The 18,457-nt window shown below is 38.2% G+C and overlaps 1 protein-coding gene across 1 annotated transcript in view; it reads right to left on the bottom strand.

The window, feature by feature from the left end:
• Nucleotides 1-253: 253 nt before the first annotated feature.
• The window catches only part of LOC128661474 (ATP-dependent translocase ABCB1-like), a 261,506-nt gene continuing 243,302 nt past the window's right edge, over nucleotides 254-18,457 (bottom strand). The window contains exon 28 of the mRNA XM_053715723.1: nucleotides 254-451. Coding sequence (XP_053571698.1) covers nucleotides 254-451 — 198 coding nt within the window. The remainder of the gene's footprint in view (nucleotides 452-18,457) is intronic.

Below are 18,457 nucleotides of genomic sequence, written 5' to 3'. Positions count from 1 at the left end.
TATGGCTTGCAAACATTCCATACCATGAAAGCACAAAACTGATTTTAGCAGTGTCTTGAATGATGCATTAAGTTATAAGTATTAAGTTGAATAGTCTTTGTCTGATATCTATATACATCAAAATATTTCACAGCATTTTTTATCATTGGTTGCTCTGTAAACAACTTAGTTTATCTAATAAAATATCTTGTTTGCTTAAATGTTTCTTCCTTTAATAGAATTATAAGCAACATGAACTGTAGCAATCCATTGCTCAGGTAGATACTTGTGAATTTACAAGAGCATAATATGCTGCCTGCTTTGCCAGTAATTGGTTATGGGTTCCTTGCTCAACCACCACTCCATTTTGTATCACAGCAATGATGTCAGCATTCTGCACCGTTGTTAGGCGATGTGCGATAACAATGCATGTTCGCCCCTGTCTCGCATCATCTAATGCTTTTTGCACAATCTGTTTGTAAAGATAACAAAATAGGTTTAATTTGTAGTTAGATTTTATTGTAGAAATATTAATTGCAGAATATGGAAATTCATCTAGATGCCAAGGTGAGCATTCACTTCATAAATACCTTGCACTGAAGCTATTTAAACTGGAAAATAATATAGCTTTAAGATTCCCGTATCACACTCTCACAGGTTAAATAAAGCATAAAACTCTTTATTTCAAAGAAGTGTGTCTCATTAATCAATTAAGGAAATGAAGGGTCCTATTGTTTAAAAATTGTATTCATGCTAATGGATGCATATGAGCACCTTTCAATGTCAAATCAATCTCAATCAGCTGATTTTATTGTTTTTGGAAGCATTTTTTCAATATGTGTTTACTGTTTAGTGAAAATGTACCCTATACTTAAAGGGACATTAAACACTAAATAAATGCTAGATAGAATGATGCATTCACAGAAAAGATTAGTCTGAGAATAACATTTAGATGTATTTATAAAGTTTCATTAGTTTTGAAAATATTGACAAAATAAGTATAACGTTTTAGTTTCTATAAAACAATGGGAGCTGCCATGTTGTAACTTGGGTTACCTTCTCAGCTGTGGCCAATTAGGGACAGTTATAAATAGGTCACTAGAGTGTGCAGCCAATGGCTGTGTGGGATATAAGTGTTTTGCACTTCCATTTCTTACAGGAACTGAAAAGATCACAATTTCAGAATGGAATTACAGGAAAAGGGGACAAAATAAATCATGAAAGTATACTGCAAAGTTTAAATATATATATATATATATATATATATATATATATATATATATATATATACGATTTATCATTTTATATTACCATCTCAAAGTATTTAATGTCCCTTTAAAATGTGCCAGTACGGTTTGGTTGGTCACATCTCGACAATTAGTGACACATTTACAACACAATTTTTTACTTAACGAACTTCACAGATAAAAGGATATTATAAACCTCCAGATAACACTTTTCCACTTATCACCAAGTATCCCAAAACAATGCACAATGTAACATTGGTTGTGCGACTGCACAAATCTCACTGACGTTACTCTTCTTCCATGTTGAATGACATAAGGAAGCAACATCACCAAATATATAAAAATAATATCTGCTATCTAAACAGATGCACAAAATGAGACAGATTACGAGTGTCGCGTTAACAGTTGCGCGAAAGCAAAGAGGGGTTTATCGCAGCTGTTTGCATGCGTTTGGTTTACATCTTGTATTACAAGTTGAAAGTAAACACGAACGCATAAGTGCAATCGTGATTTTTGCTAGAATGTTTATCGCATCCTCAGAGCTCTGGTTAACTGTTTTGCAAAACAAAAAATATCACAAAACACATCAAAAATACATTACAAGATACAATTACACTCATAATAACATTATCTAATAAAAATTATTAAAAACAAATTGCACAAAAACGTTAACAGGGCTCAAAGATTTGCGCAAGCAAAGGGCTCAAACACTGAGATACATACATATACATGTCTATATATGTATGTATCTATATACTGTATATAAAAGAAGAAGTCCTGACTGAGTCATCAACGCCCAGCTCAAACCGTTTAACCTAGGAACGGGAAATTTGGAAGGTACGCTGTTCTTATGACGTAGGCACCCACTAAGGAAGGATTTTTGGAAATTACGTCCCTAATTGGCTGCAAAAGGGGGGTGCATTTTTTATGAGGATACCTATATCTCAAAAACCGACAATGTTATAGACGTGAAAATTGGTATTTAGATTCTCCTTTATAAATAAAGAAACAAGTGTTTTACCATTTCCCCAAAATCCACTTAAGGGGGGTCAAAAGGAGGACTGATTTATGAGGATACCTATATCTCAAAAACCAAAGATGTTACAAACATGAAAATTGGTATTTAGATTCTCTTTGAAAAATAAAGAAACGTGTTTTACCATTTCCCCAAAATCCACTTAAGGGGAGTCAAAAGTGGGGGGCTGATTTATTAGAATACTCCAAACATCCACTTAAGGGGGGTCAAAAGGGGGGGGGCTGATTTATGAGGAAACCTATATCTCAAAAAACAAACATGTTAACAGATGTGAACATTAGTATTTAGATTCTTCTTTAAAAATAAAGTAATACATGTTTTAACATTTCAAAAAGATCCACTTAATGGGGGTCAAAAGGGCAGGCTGATTTATGAGGATACCTATATCTAAAAAACAAAAGATGTTACCAATGTAAAAATTGGTATTTACATTCTCCTTTAAAAATAAAGATACACGTGTTTTACCATTTCCCAAACATCCACTTAAGGGGTGTCAAAAGGGGGGGGATTTATGAGAATACCTATATCTCAAAAACCAAAGATATTACAGACGTGAAAATTGGTATTTAGATTATGAGAATTAACGAAAACTCAAGAAGTTCATGTCAGTGAGTGTGCAACCCGAACGGGCATAAACATGGGGGCAGATGTCGTTGCGAGTAGTCAGGTTTTTTGCTACTTTTTATTACAAATCACAAAATCCCCGCAAGTCAAGCCACGGGCAACAGCTAGTATATATATCTCTCTCTCTCTCTATATATATATGTATATATACACACACACACATATATATATATATATATTTATATATATATATTTGTGTATGTGTGTGTATATATATATATATATATATATATATACACACACACACACACACATATATATATATATATATGTGTGTGTGTGTTTTATATGGGTGTACATATGTATTTATGTATTTAAATGTGCTTAAATGTATTTACAGACATAAATACAGAATATATATCTGTATGTATCTATACCTATATAATCATGTATATGTTTATATATATATATATATATATATACATATATATATATATATACATACAGTATATAGGTATAGATATGTAGGACCAGATTCCAAGTGGAGCGCTAAATATCACTTTCAAGAAAGCGATATTAGGGCTCCACTTTGTAATACCAGCGCACGCTAATGTGCACTGGTATTTCAAGTTAACAGCAATGCGAACGCGAGCTCGCATTTGCATTGCTGGGAAGCATTACACTCCTGGGAGCGTGCTTACATAGGCTCCAATGGGAGCCTTGTTCTAAATGCTAATTTTTTTTTTAATAAAAACTACAATGCCCTCTATTTTGATGGCGTTTGGGGCACTTTTAGAAAATTACCAGAGATCTGATCTCTAGTTAATTTTCAGAGCTCGCGGTAGCCATAATCAGTCACTTGTTATGGGGCGAAGTTTGGCCCCTCCTAGGCCAACCTGTTTATGGGTTGGTGGGAGCTGTTCCACGTCTATGGGAATGGGAACCCCCACGGAGAAAGTTTTGTGTGGTACAAGCGCTACATAGATGATCTCCTGTTTATTTAGAGAGGTGATGATGTGTGTTTGCTGGCTTTCACCCAAGGTTTGGATAACAATGATGTTGTAATCGGCTTCACCTCGGAATACAATAAACAGGAGATCAACTTTCTGGATATTACACTAAGAGGAGCCCATGGAGAGCATATAGAGAGCACGGTTTATTATAAACCAATATCTGGTAATTCCTTGCTTCATGCAAGGAGCTGCCACCCGGAAACAGTTTTTAAGGCTGTTGCGAAGGGGCGAAAGAAAGCACTTACCAACAAGAAGCAGAGAAGTTAACAAATAAATTAAAAGAGAGAGGTTATGAGTGTAGAGTTATAGAGCAGGCTAAAGGAGTAGTGAATAAAATCAAAAGAGAGGATCTTCTAAAGAATAAGGCCAAAAGTCGTAAGACATACACAAAGATCTATACAAGAAGGGAACAACGTTATGTTCTTTACAGATTATTCAAATCAGTATCATGAAGTGTGTAGAGTGGTTAAGTCCCACTTTAGCATGTTGACAGCTGATGACGACCTTAAAGGGACATGAAACTCATTTTTTAATTTTATGATTTAGAAATACATTTACATTTTAAACATCTTTCTAAATTACTTCCATTATCTAATTTGCTTCATTCTCTTGATATCCTTTGCTGAAAAGCATATCTAGATAGGCTCAGTAGCTGTTGATTGGTGGCTGCACATAGATGCATTGTGTGATTGGCTCACCCATGTGCATTGCTATTTCTTCAACAACGGATATCTAAAGAATAAAGCAAATTAGATAATAGAAGTAAATTGGAATGTTGTTTCAAATTGTATTCTTTATCTGAATCATTAAAGAAAATGTTTGGGTTTAATGTCCCTTTAAGGATATAACCAAAACAGGTTGTAGATTTGCATATAGAAGGAATAGATCTACAGGCAACTTAGTAGCCCCCACGGATCTAAAGAGCAATATATCTGAAGGCAGCTCTTCGTGGTTAAGATTCAATGGCACCTTCAAGTGCAACTATGCTGCCTGCAAAGCCTGTGAAAAGGTTACCTTAGGACAGTGTTTTTCAACAGTGTGACATATTTTTTAAACTTTGCTTGTTTTTTACTCCCAGTGCAGGGGTAGTTTGTAGGAGGCATGGCATAACAGCACAATACATACAGTATGTGTGTGTTTGTGTGTATGTGTATATATATATATATATATATATATATATATATATATATATATATATATATATATATATATGCTGTATTAGGCTACAATGTGTGATTTTTTTAAAATTTTGGGATGGTGGTGTGCCACAGGATTTTTTTAATGTAAAAAAGTGTGCCACGGCAAAAAAAAGGTTAACAATAACTGCCTTAGGAGACCAATTTCTACAGTGACAGGAGAGGTTTTTTCCAAGAAACATTGTCTGAGCTGTCGTTCCACATATGTGGTGTATCTAATCACCTGTGTGGAATGCCAACTTCAATATACAGGTCTAACAACTAGAGAAGCAAGAACAAGGATGAAAGAACATCTCTCTAATATTAGACAAGGGACGCTCACCACCCCCCTCATATGCCATTTCACTCTGGTCCACAATAAAAAGGCAGATAGCTTTAGATGGACCATTATTGAACAGGTCAAAAACAAAAAAAGGGAAGAAATAGAGATGAGCTTTAAGCAGGAAGAGAAACTTTCTTTTCGATTAAAAACGAGAGTCCCCACAGGATTAAATTCACAATTTTTGATGTAGCATTTAGTGTTTAATGTCCCTTTAAGATTACAAAAAACTTTATTAAAGGGATAACCCAAAAAATGTATTTCATAATTCAGATAGAGCATGTAATTTTAAGCAACTTTCTAATTTACTCCTATCATTTTTTCTATGTTCTCTTGCTATCTTTATTTGAAAAAGAAGGCATCTAAGCTAAGGAGCCAGCCAATTTTTGGTTCACCCTGGACAGCATTTATCCACCAATAAGCAAGGACAACCCAGGTTGTGAACCAAAAATGGGCCGGCTTCTAAACTTACATTCTTGCTTTTCAAATAAAGATAGCAAGAGAATGAAGAAAACTTGATAATAGGAGTACATTAGAAAGTTGCTTAAAATTGCATGCTCTATTTGAATCATTAAAGTTAAAATTTGGGTTCAGTGTCCTTTTAACAGAGATAAATTAATCTCATGCCATTCAGAATAGTAGCTGTTAAAATTTAATTTATCATTTTGCACCATCAAGTGGATACAAATATTACTACATCAGTATGTAATGTTCAAATGCTTAAAATTTTTTTTTTATATTTGTAACTTATTTTAAAGGGACATTAAACACTAAATACATGATAGATAGAATGATGCATTCAAATAAATGATTAGTCCATGACTAACATGTAGATGTGTTTTTTAAAGTTTCATTAGCTGTTTAATAAGTGACAAAATAAGTGTAAAGTTTTAGTATCTATAAAACACTGGGAGCTGCCATGTTGTAACTTGTGTTACTTTCTCTGCTGTGGCCAATTAGGGTCAGTTATAAATAGGTCAGCCAATGGTTGTGCTGGATTTAACAGTGTTCTGCACTTCCATTTCTAACAGGAACTGAAAAGCTCACAATTTCAGAATGGAATTACAGGCAAAGAGGACAAAATAAATAATGAAAATATATAGCAGAGTTGTGTTGTTATATACAATTTATCATTTTATATTACCATCTCAAAGTGTTTAATGTTCCTTTAATAGCTTGTGCTCTAAATTGTATGTATTTATTTATTGCACATAGTTTGTGATCCAAAACATAAATAAATAATAATGAAATACATTTATAAAATGTAATTTTCCAATTTATGAATAATTAGACAAAAAAATTGTGTGCGTGTGAACATGAATACATTGTGTCGAATAACGACTACTTGAAAAAAATATAAATGTGTACATTATTAAATACTTAGGGCCAGATTACAGGTGGCCTTGGGTTGCGCTCGTATTACAATTTGAAAGTAAATTGTTTCTCCTGTTAAGTGTAGTCAGTCCACGGGTCATCATTACTTATGGGATATTAACTCCTCCCCAACAGGAAGTGCAAGAGGATCACCCAAGCAGAGCTGCTATATAGCTCCTCCCCTCTACGTCACACCCAGTCATTCTCTTGCACCCAACTAATAGATAGGATGTGTGATTATACTTAGTTTTTATATCTTCAATCAAAAGTTTGTTATTTTAAACAGCACCGGAGTGTGTTGTTTCTTCTCAGGCAGAATTTGAAGAAGAATCTACCTGAGTTTTGTATGATCTTAGCGGACGTAACTAAGATTCATTTTGCTGTTCTCGGCCATTCTGAGGAGTGAGGTAAACTTCAGATCAGGGGACAGCGGGCAGGTTCACCTGCAAAGAGGTATGTTGCAGTATACTATTTTCTAAGGAATGGAATTGACTGAGAAAATACTGCCAATACCGATATAATGTAAGTTCAGCCTTAAATGCAGTAGTAGCAACTGGTATCAGGCTGATATGTATATATGTTTACACTTCAGTATTCTGGGGAATGGCACTTCACTGGGACAATACTGTATGCATATAACTTTTAGCCTAACTTGCAGTGTGAACGACTAGCAGCAGGCTTTTTAATGACATTTCATATAATTAGATTTTAAACGTTTGCTGGCATGTTAAATCATTTAATTATCTGAGGTACTTGGTGAAAAATTGTTTTGGGCGTTATTTTCCACATGGCTGTCGTTTATTTTAAATTAAAAACAGTTTCACTGAGCTTCCCTCACTGTTGTGTGTGAGTGGGAGGGGCCTATTTTGGCTCTTTTGCTACGCATCAGAAATTCAGTCACAAGTCTGTCTTCTCTCCCTGCATGATCCGGAACGTCTCTACAGAGCTCAGGGGTCTTCAAAACATATTTTGAGGGAGGTAATCACTCACAGCAGACCTGTGAGATTGTGCTTTGACTGTGATAAAAACGCTTATATTTTAAATGTTATACGTTTTTTTCTGATATTAAGGGTTAGTCATCCATTGCTAATGAGTGCAATCATTTGCTAATTTTATGCTTTTACCGGGAAAAATTTGGTTTTTATAACTAATCCGGTTCATTGTTATTCAACTGTCATAGTTTTTTTCTGTGCTTCTTAAAGGCACAGTACGTTTTACATATTACTTGTAAATTTAGTTGAAAGGTATTTCCAAGCTTGCTAGTCTAATTGCTAGTTTGTTAAACATGTCTGACTCAGAGGAATATCTCTGTGCTATATGTGTAAAAGCCAAGGTGGAGCCCAATAGAAACTTATGTACTAATTGCATTGATGCTACTTTAAATAAAAATCAATCTGTACATGTTGAACACCATTCACCAGACAACGAGGGGGAAGTTATGCCGACTAACTTGCCTCACGTGTCAGTACCTGCATCTCCCGCTCGGGAGGTGCATGATATTGTAACGCCAAGTACATCAGGGCGGCCATTACAAATCACTTTACAGGACATGGCTAATGTTATGACTGAAGTTTTGTCTAAATTGCCAGAACTTAGGGGTAAACGCGATCACTCTGGGGTAAGAACAGAGTGCGCTGATAATACTAGGGCCATGTCAGATACTGCGTCACAATTTGCAGAACAGGAGGACGGAGAGCTTCATTCTGCGGGTGACGGATCTGATCCAAATAGACTGGATTCAGACATTTCAAATTTTAAGTTTAAACTAGAAAACCTCCGTATACTGCTAGGGGAGGTATTAGCGGCTCTGAATGATTGTAACACGGTTGCAATCCCAGAGAAATTATGTAGGCTGGATAGATACTATGCGGTACCGGCGTGTACTGACGTCTTTCCTATACCTAAGAGGCTTACAGAGATTATTACCAAGGAGTGGGATAGGCCCGGTGTACCCTTTTCCCCCCCTCCTATATTTAGAAAAATGTTTCCAATAGACGCCACCACACGGGACTTATGGCAGACGGTCCCTAAGGTGGAGGGAGCAGTTTCTACTCTGGCTAAGCGTACCACTATCCCGGTGGAGGATAGCTGTGCCTTTTCAGATCCAATGGATAAAAAGTTAGAGGGTTACCTTAAGAAAATGTTTGTTCAACAAGGTTTTATATTGCAACCCCTTGCATGTATTGCGCCTGTCACGGCTGAGGCCGCATTTTGGTTCGAGTCTCTGGAAGAGACCCTTGACTCAGCGCCAATAGATGAGATTTCAAACAAGCTTAAAACCCTTAAGCTAGCTAATTCATTTATTTCAGATGCCGTAGTACATTTAACTAAACTTACGGCTAAGAATTCCGGATTCGCCATTCAGGCACGCAGAGCACTGTGGCTAAAATCCTGGTCAGCTGATGTTACTTCTAAATCTAAATTACTTAACATACCTTTCAAGGGGCAGACTTTATTCGGGCCCGGTTTGAAAGAAATTATCGCTGATATTACAGGAGGTAAAGGCCATGCCCTGCCTCAAGACAGAGCCAAACCTAGGGCTAGACAGTCTAATTTTCGTGCCTTTCGTAACTTCAAGGCAGGAGCAGCATCAACTTCCTCTGCTCCAAAACAGGAAGGAGCTGTTGCTCGCTACAGACAAGGCTGGAAACCTAACCAGACCTGGAACAAGGGCAAGCAGGCCAGAAAACCTGCTGCTGCCCCTAAGACAGCATGAAGTGAGGGCCCCCGATCCGGGAACGGATCTAGTGGGGGGCAGACTTTCTCTCTTCGCCCAGGCTTGGGCAAGAGATGTCCAGGATCCCTGGGCGTTAGAGATCATATCTCAGGGATAACTTCTGGACTTCAAAGCCTCTCCCCCAAAAGGGAGATTTCATATTTCAAGGTTGTCAACAAACCAGATAAAGAAAGAGGCGTTTCTACGCTGTGTACAAGACCTTTTACTAATGGGAGTGATCCATCCGGTTCCGCGGTCGGAACACGGACAAGGGTTTTACTCAAATCTGTTTGTGGTTCCCAAGAAAGAAGGAACCTTCAGACCAATCTTGGATTTAAAGATCCTAAACAAATTCCTAAGAGTTCCATCGTTCAAAATGGAAACTATTCGGACAATCTTACCCATGATCCAAAAGGGTCAGTACATGACCACAGTGGATTTAAAGGATGCCTACCTTCACATACCAATTCACAAAGATCATTACCGGTATCTAAGGTTTGCCTTCCTAGACAGGCATTACCAGTTTGTAGCTCTTCCATTCGGGTTGGCTACGGCTCCAAGAATCTTCACAAAGGTTCTGGGCTCTCTTCTGGCGGTACTAAGACCGCGAGGAATTTCGGTGGCTCCGTACCTAGACGACATTCTGATACAAGCGTCAAGCTTTCAAACTGCCAAGTCTCATACAGAGTTAGTACTGGCGTTTTTAAGGTCGCATGGGTGGAAGGTGAACGAAGAGAAGAGTTCTCTCTTACCACTCACAAGAGTTCCCTTCTTGGGGACTCTTATAGATTCTGTAGAAATGAAGATTTACCTGACAGAAGACAGGTTAACAAAGCTTCAAAATGCTTGCCGTGTCCTTCATTCCATTCAACACCCGTCAGTGGCTCAATGCATGGAGGTAATCGGCTTAATGGTAGCGGCAATGGACATAGTACCCTTTGCACGCCTGCATCTCAGACCGCTGCAATTGTGCATGCTAAGTCAGTGGAATGGGGATTACTCAGATTTGTCCCCTACTCTGAATCTGGATCAAGAGACCAGAAGTTCTCTTCTATGGTGGCTTTCTCGGCCACATCTGTCCAGGGGGATGCCCTTCAGCAGGCCAGACTGGACAATTGTAACAACAGACGCCAGCCTACTAGGTTGGGGCGCTGTCTGGAATTCCCTGAAGGCTCAGGGATCATGGATTCAGGAGGAGAGTCTCCTTCCAATAAACATTCTGGAATTGAGAGCAGTTCTCAATGCCCTTCTGGCTTGGCCTCAGTTAACAACTCGGAGGTTCATCAGGTTTCAGTCGGACAACATCACGACTGTAGCTTACATCAATCATCAAGGAGGGACAAGAAGTTCCCTAGCGATGATGGAAGTATCAAAGATAATTCGCTGGGCAGAGTCTCACTCTTGTCATCTGTCAGCGATCCACATTCCAGGAGTGGAGAACTGGGAGGCGGATTTCCTAAGTCATCAGACTTTTCATCCGGGGGAGTGGGAACTTCATCCGGAGGTCTTTGCCCAATTACTTCGACGTTGGGGCAAACCAGATATGGATCTCATGTCGTCTCGCCAGAACGCCAAGCTTCCTTGCTACGGGTCCAGGTCCAGGGACCCGGGAGCGGTCCTGGTAGATGCTTTGACAGCACCTTGGACCTTCGGGATGGCTTATGTGTTTCCACCCTTCCCGATGCTTCCTCGTTTGATTGCCAGGATCAAACAGGAGAAAGCATCGGTGATTCTAATAGCGCCTGCGTGGCCACGCAGGACCTGGTATGCAGATCTAGTGGACATGTCATCCTGTCCACCTTGGTCTCTACCTCTGAGACAGGACCTTCTAATTCAGGGTCCTTTCAAACATCAAAATCTAATTTCTCTGAAGCTGACTGCATGGAAATTGAACGCTTGATTTTATCAAAGCGTGGATTTGCGGAGTCAGTAATCGATACTTTAATACAGGCTAGGAAACCTGTTACCAGGAAGATTTACCATAAGATTTGGCGTAAATACTTACACTGGTGTGAATCCAAGAGTTACTCATGGAGTAGGGTTAGGATTCCTAGGATATTGTCTTTTCTACAAGAGGGTTTAGAAAAGGGTTTATGTGTAAGTTCCTTAAAGGGACAGATCTCAGCTCTGTCCATCCTTTTACACAAACGTCTGTCAGAAGTTCCAGACGTTCAGGCCTTTTGTCAGGCTTTGGCTAGGATTAAGCCTGTGTTTAAAACTGTAGCTCCACCGTGGAGCTTAAACTTAGTTCTTAATGTTTTACAGGGTGTTCCGTTTGAACCCCTTCATTCCATTGCTATCAAGTTGTTATCTTGGAAAGTTCTGTTTTTAATGGCTATTTCCTCGGCTCGTAGAGTCTCTGAGTTATCAGCTTTACATTGTGATTCTCCTTATCTGATTTTTCATTCAGATAAGGTAGTTCTGCGTACTAAACCTGGGTTCTTACCTAAGGTAGTTACTAACAAGAATATCAATCAAGAGATTGTTGTTCCATCATTGTGCCCTAACCCTTCTTCAAAGAAGGAACGGCTTCTACACAATCTAGACGTAGTCCGTGCCCTGAAATTTTATTTACAGGCAACTAAAGATTTTCGTCAAACTTCTTCCCTGTTTGTCGTTCATTCTGGACAGAGGAGAGGTCAAAGAGCTTCTGCTACCTCTCTCTCTTTCTGGCTTCGTTGCATAATACGTTTAGCCTATGAGACTGCTGGACAGCAGCCTCCTGAAAGAATTACAGCTCATTCTACTAGAGCTGTGGCTTCCACTTGGGCCTTTAAGAATGAGGCCTCTGTTGAACAGATTTGCAAGGCTGCAACTTGGTCTTCTCTTCATACTTTTTCAAAATTTTACAAATTTGACACTTTTGCTTCTTCGGAGGCTGTTTTTAGGAGAAAGGTTCTTCAGGCAGTGGTTCCTTCCGTATAAAGATCCTGCCTGTCCCTCCCGTCATCCGTGTACTTTAGCTTTGGTATTGGTATCCCATAAGTAATGATGACCCGTGGACTGACTACACTTAACAGGAGAAAACATAATTTATGCTTACCTGATAAATTCCTTTCTCCTGTAGTGTAGTCAGTCCACGGCCCGCCCTGTTTTTTATGGCAGGTCTAAATTTTAAATTATACTCCAGTCACCACTGCACCCTATAGTTTCTCCTTTCTCGTTTGGTTCTCGGTCGAATGACTGGGTGTGACGTAGAGGGGAGGAGCTATATAGCAGCTCTGCTTGGGTGATCCTCTTGCACTTCCTGTTGGGGAGGAGTTAATATCCCATAAGTAATGATGACCCGTGGACTGACTACACTACAGGAGAAAGGAATTTATCAGGTAAGCATAAATTATGTTTTTTGCTTGCATGCTAACCCGACAAGCGTACAAAAGCCAAACTTACAATATAGCTGGTCCGATAACGTATTCCACCTAGAAGTCAATGGAGCAAAAAAAGTGGGATAAAAAACGCTACTCGCAAGAAAACCCGATTGCATATTCTCAAGTGCTCTAACCCATGAAAATGTTAATATTTTATATTCCAATGTTCTTCACATAGAAGAATATGATTTATTTATTAATAAATACATATTTCTATATACTTTTGTTGGATAGTGTTATTATAAGTGTTACTGCATTAAAATATTTTTGATGTGTTTTGTGGCACTTTTTGTTTTGCAAAACAGTTAACCAGAGCTCTAAGAATGTGGTAATCATTCTAACGAAAATCGGGATTGGGCTCAAGTGATTATGTTTACTTTCGACTTGTAATGCGAGCGCTACACCTAAATAAAGTTATTACCCTTAAAATGCCGTTCCCGACATCACCGCCACTAATAAAAGCTATTAACCCCTATTCCACCACTCCCTGACATTGTCGCCACTATAATAAAGGTATTAACCCCTATTCCGCCGCTCCCCAACATCGCTGCCACTAAATAAAAATATTAACCCCTAAATCTCTGGCCTCCCACATCACCGCCACTAAATAAACCTATTAACCTCTAAACCGCCAGCCCCCCACATCGCAAAAAACAAAATTAAACTATTATCCCCTAAACCTAACAACCCCCTAACTTTAAATTAAAATTACAATATCCCTATCTTAAAATAAGTAAAAACTTACCTGTTAAATTAAAAAAAAAACTAAGTTAAAACTAACAATTAACCTAACATAACTATTATACTAAAATTAAAATAACTACCAAATAAAAAAACTAAATTACACATTAAAAAAAACTAACACTACTAAAAAGTCTAAAATTACAAAAAAATAAAAAATACTAAATTATGAAAAAAACAAACACTAAATTACGAAAAATAACAAATGAAATTATCAAAAATAAAAACAATTACACCTAATCTAATAGTCCTATAAAAATAAAAAAGCTCCTCAAAATAATAACACCCCTAGCCTACAATAAACTACCAATAGCCCTTAAAATGGCCTTTTGTAAGGCATTGCCCTAAAGAAATCAGCTCTTTTACCTGAAAAAAATATAAAGACCCCCAACAGTAAAACCCACTACCCAACCAACCCCCCAAAATAAAAAACCTAACTCTAACAAAAACCTAAGCTACCCATTGCCATGAAAAGGGCATTTGTATGGGCATTGCCCTTAAAAGGGCATTCAGCTCTTTTACATTGCCCTGAAAAAGGCATTCAGCTCTATTAAATAAAGCCCAAACCCTAATCTAAAAAAATAAAAACACCCAAAATGATTTAAAAAAAAACCTTACACTAACCCCCAAAGATCCACTCACAGTTTCTGAAGTCTGGACATACAGGCGGCGAGAAGTCTTCATCCAGGCAGCGAGGTCTTTATCCATGCAGGAGGCATCTTCTATCTTCATCCCGGTGGTGCGGAACGGGTCCATCCCTGAAGATATCCGGCACAGAGCGTCCTCTTCATAGGTTACCGCCGTACACTGGATCTTCAAGGGAGCCTTTTCAAAATGGCGTCCCTTGCATTCCTATTGGCTGATTTGATTTTTGAACTTCAAATCAGCCAAAAGGATTAGAGCTATTAAAATCCTATTGGCTGTTCAAATCAGCCAATAGGATGAGAGCTACTGAAATTATATTGGCTGATTTGAATAGCCAATAGAATTTCATTAGCTCTCATCCTATTGGCTGATTTGAACAGCCAATAGGATTTTATTATCTCTCTTCCTATTGGCTGATTTGAATTTCAAAAATCAAATCAGCCAATAGGAATGCAAGGGACGCCATATTGAAAAGGCTCCATTGCATTGAAGATTCAGTGACCGTATGAAGGGGACGCTCCGTGCCGGATGTCTTCAAGGATGGAACCACTCCACACCACCGGGATGAATATAGAAGACGCTGCCTGGATTAAGATAGAAAATGCACCTGGATGGATGAAGACCTTCTCACCTGGATGAAGACTTCTCGCCGCCTGTATGTCCGGACTTCAGAAACTGTGAGTGGATCTTCGGGGGTTAGTGTTAGGTTTTTTTTTAAACTTTTTTTGGGTGGGGTTTTTTTTAGATTAGGGATTGGTCTTTATGTAAAAGAGCTGAGTGCCCTTTTCAGGGCAATGTAAAAGAGCTGAATGCTCTTTTAAGGGTAATGCCCATACAAATGCCCTTTTTAGGGCAATGGGTATCTTAGGTTTTTGTTAGAGTTAGGTTTTTTATTTTGGGGGGTTGGTTGGGTGGTGGGTTTACTGTTTACTATTTTTTTTTCAGGTAAAAGAGCTGATTTCTTTAGGGCAATGCCCTACAAAAGGCCATTTTAAGGGCTATTGGTAGTTTATTGTAGGCTAGGGGGTGTTTTTATTTTGGAATGCTTTTTATTTTTATAGGGCTATTAGATTAGGTGTAATTGTTTTTATTTTTGAAAATTTTGTTTGTTATTTTTCATAATTTAGTGTTTATTTTTTATAATTTAGTATTTTTTATTTTTTGTAATTTTAGACTTAATTTTTTTAGTAGTGTTAGTTTTTTTTAATGTGCAATTTATTTTATTTTATTGGTAGTTATTTTAATTTTAGTATAATAGTTATGTTATAATGTCAATTGTTAGTTTAAGCTTAGTTTTTTTTTTAATTTCACAGGTAAGTTTTTATTTATTTTAAGATAGGAATATTGTAGTTTTAATATAAAGTTAGGGGGTTGTTAGGGTTAGGGGTTAATAGTTTAATTTAGTTTGTTTTTTGCGATGTGGGGGGCTGGCGGTTTAGGGGTTAAGAGATTTATTTAGTGGCGGTGATATGGGAGGCCAGAGGTTTAGGGGTTAATAACTTTTATTAGTGGTGTCGATGTCGGGTAGCGGTGAAATAGGGGTTAATAGCTTTATTATAGTGGCTGCGGTGTCGGGTAGCGACGGAATAGGAGTTAATAACTTTATTATAGTGGCAGGGATGTGGGCAGGCGGCAGATTAGGGGTTAATACATTTAAATAGTGTTTGCAATGCGGGAGGGTGGCAGAATAAGGGTTAATAGGTAGTTTATGGGTGTTAATGTACTTTGTAACAGTTTAGTTATGAGTTCTGTGAAACATTTTTGTGGCGCAAAACTTATTACTACTGCTTTCAGATAGCGGAATGGATCGTGTCGGTATAGGCTGGAACGCAAGCATTTTAGCCTCATTGCACAACTTGTAATACCGGCGCTATGGAAATCCCATGAAAAAACATAATTTTTTTAAATTCGGGATTGACATTGCATTACAGGCTACAATGCTTGCGGCATAGCTATACCAACAAGACTCGTAATGGCTGCGTTACTGTTTTTACGCTGAAATGGCCATTTTTTCTGCGTTAAAACCATAACGCAAAACTCATAATCTAGGTGTAATTTAATTACTAAGCCCCCTAACCTAACACCCCCTAAATTAACCCTAATTACTTCTAAATTACAATGAAAATAAAAAATACTAACATTAAATTACAAAAAATAAAAAAGTCCAACATTACAGAAAAAAATAAACAAAATTATCAAAAATAATTTTTTATACCTAATCCCTATGAAAATAAAAAAGCCCCCCCAAAATAAAAACACAGCCTAATCTAAACTACCAATAGCCCTTTAAAGGGCCTTTTGTAGAGCATAGCCCTAAGTTAAACATCTCATTTACTAAGTCCCCCCTAACAGTAAACCCACTCACACAACAAACCCCCCAAAATAAAAAAAACTAACACTATAATAAACTAAACTATCCATTGCTCCTAAAGGGGCATGTGTATGGGCATTGCCTTTAAAAGGGCATTCAACTCTTTTACTGCCCTTAAAAGGGCAATCAGCTCTTTTTCAAGCCCCAAAAAACCCTAATCTAAAAAAAAAACACCCGAAAAATGTAAATAAAAAAGGCTAAACCTAAGCCCCAAATAGGTACTCACTGTTCCTGAAGTCTGTCGGAAAACGTCTTCTTCCAGGCGGCTCCATCATCTTCTATCTTCATCCGGAGTGAAGGCGGCACGGAGCGGAGGTGCGGAGCTGTCTTCCTGATGCCTGGATCCTCAGCGGCGGTCCTCAACAGCGGCGGTCCTCAGCAGCGTGGAGGCTCCTCTTCATGCGATCGTCCGTCGCACACTGAAGATCGAATTCACTGAAATCTTATTGGCTGATTTGAACAGCCAATAGGATTTCAGTAGCTCTAATCCTATTGGCTGATTTCAAAATTTCAGCCAATAGGAATGTAAGGTACCCCAAATTGATTGCGGTACCTTGCATTCAATCTTTAGTGTACGACGGACATCGGATGAAAAGGAGCATCCATGCCAGCGAGAACCGCAGCTGCTGCCACCGCTGAGGACTGCCACCGTTGAGAACCGCCAGTGAGGATCCACGTGTCAGGGAAGAGAGCTCCGTACCTCCGCTCCGCGCCGCCGGTGAGGACCGCCGCTGAGGATTCACAGCTTTGCATCTTCTCTAGGCACCACCTTCGCTCCGGATGAAGATAGAAGATGATGGAACCGCCTGGAAGAAGACCTTCTCCACCGGACTTCAGGAACAGTGAGTACCTATTTGGGGCTTAGTGTTAGGATTTTTTTTTTATTTTTGTGGGTTTTTTTTATTTTTAAGATTAGGGATTTAATGGGCTGTAAAAGTTCTGATTGCCCTTTAAAGGGCAGTAAAAGAGCTGAATGCCCTTTTAAGGGCAATGCCCATACAAATGCCCCTTTAGGGGCAATGGGTAGTTTAGGTTTTTTTAGAGTTTGTTTTTTTGTTTTTTGGGTGGTTTGGTGGGTGGGGAGGGGTTTACTGTTAGGGGTAATTGGTAATTTGTTTAGGTGAAAGAGCTGTTTAACTTAGGGCAATGCCCTACAAAAGCCCTTTTAAGGGCTATTGGTAGTTTAAAATTATATTAGAGAGTGTTTATATTTGGCGGGGGGGGGGGTATTTTTATAGGGGTATTAGTTTAGGTTTAAATTTTTATTTTATATAGCTTTGTTTATTTTTTTTTAAATTTTGCATTTTTTATTTTTTGTAATTTTAGCTTTGGGGGTCGTAGTTTTTTTTTTAAAAATAGACTGGCTTATCGCCTATTTACTTAATAAAAAGGGATATGCTGGTACAAGCTGATCCAGATGAGACATATGAAATACAGAAAACACAAAGAAAGTTGGGGGTTATCGATGCCATGGATGTGTTACCTGTGACAATTTTATAGTGGAGGATACCTTTTATCATAGCCACATAGGCAACAAATATAGGAAAAAACAGGCATCAAACTGTGAGTCACAATATGTGGTATATATATTATTAAATGTCAGTGTGGGTAGATGTACTGTATGTTGGAAAGATGGAATGCATGCTGAAAATACACATGGCAGTACACAGATCCAGTATTAGACAGGCATTAGATACAGGTAAACTCATCAACCTGTAGCAAAGTACTTTCAAGGTTATAAACACCCAGTCTCAAGTCTGAGATGTTGCCCTATAAATCAGATACTGAAGTTAAAGAGGGGTGGGAATAGGAGAAAATGATTTCTACAGAGAGAAGCACAATAGATAGTGGAATTGGACACTGTGGTCCCGAGAGGTTTAAACATTTA

Source organism: Bombina bombina, chromosome 5 (assembly GCF_027579735.1).
Source record: "Bombina bombina isolate aBomBom1 chromosome 5, aBomBom1.pri, whole genome shotgun sequence".
NCBI classification, from domain to species: Eukaryota; Metazoa; Chordata; class Amphibia; order Anura; family Bombinatoridae; genus Bombina; species Bombina bombina.
Note: the sequence above shows the minus strand (reverse complement) of the source record. Positions and strands in the feature narration are given on the sequence as shown.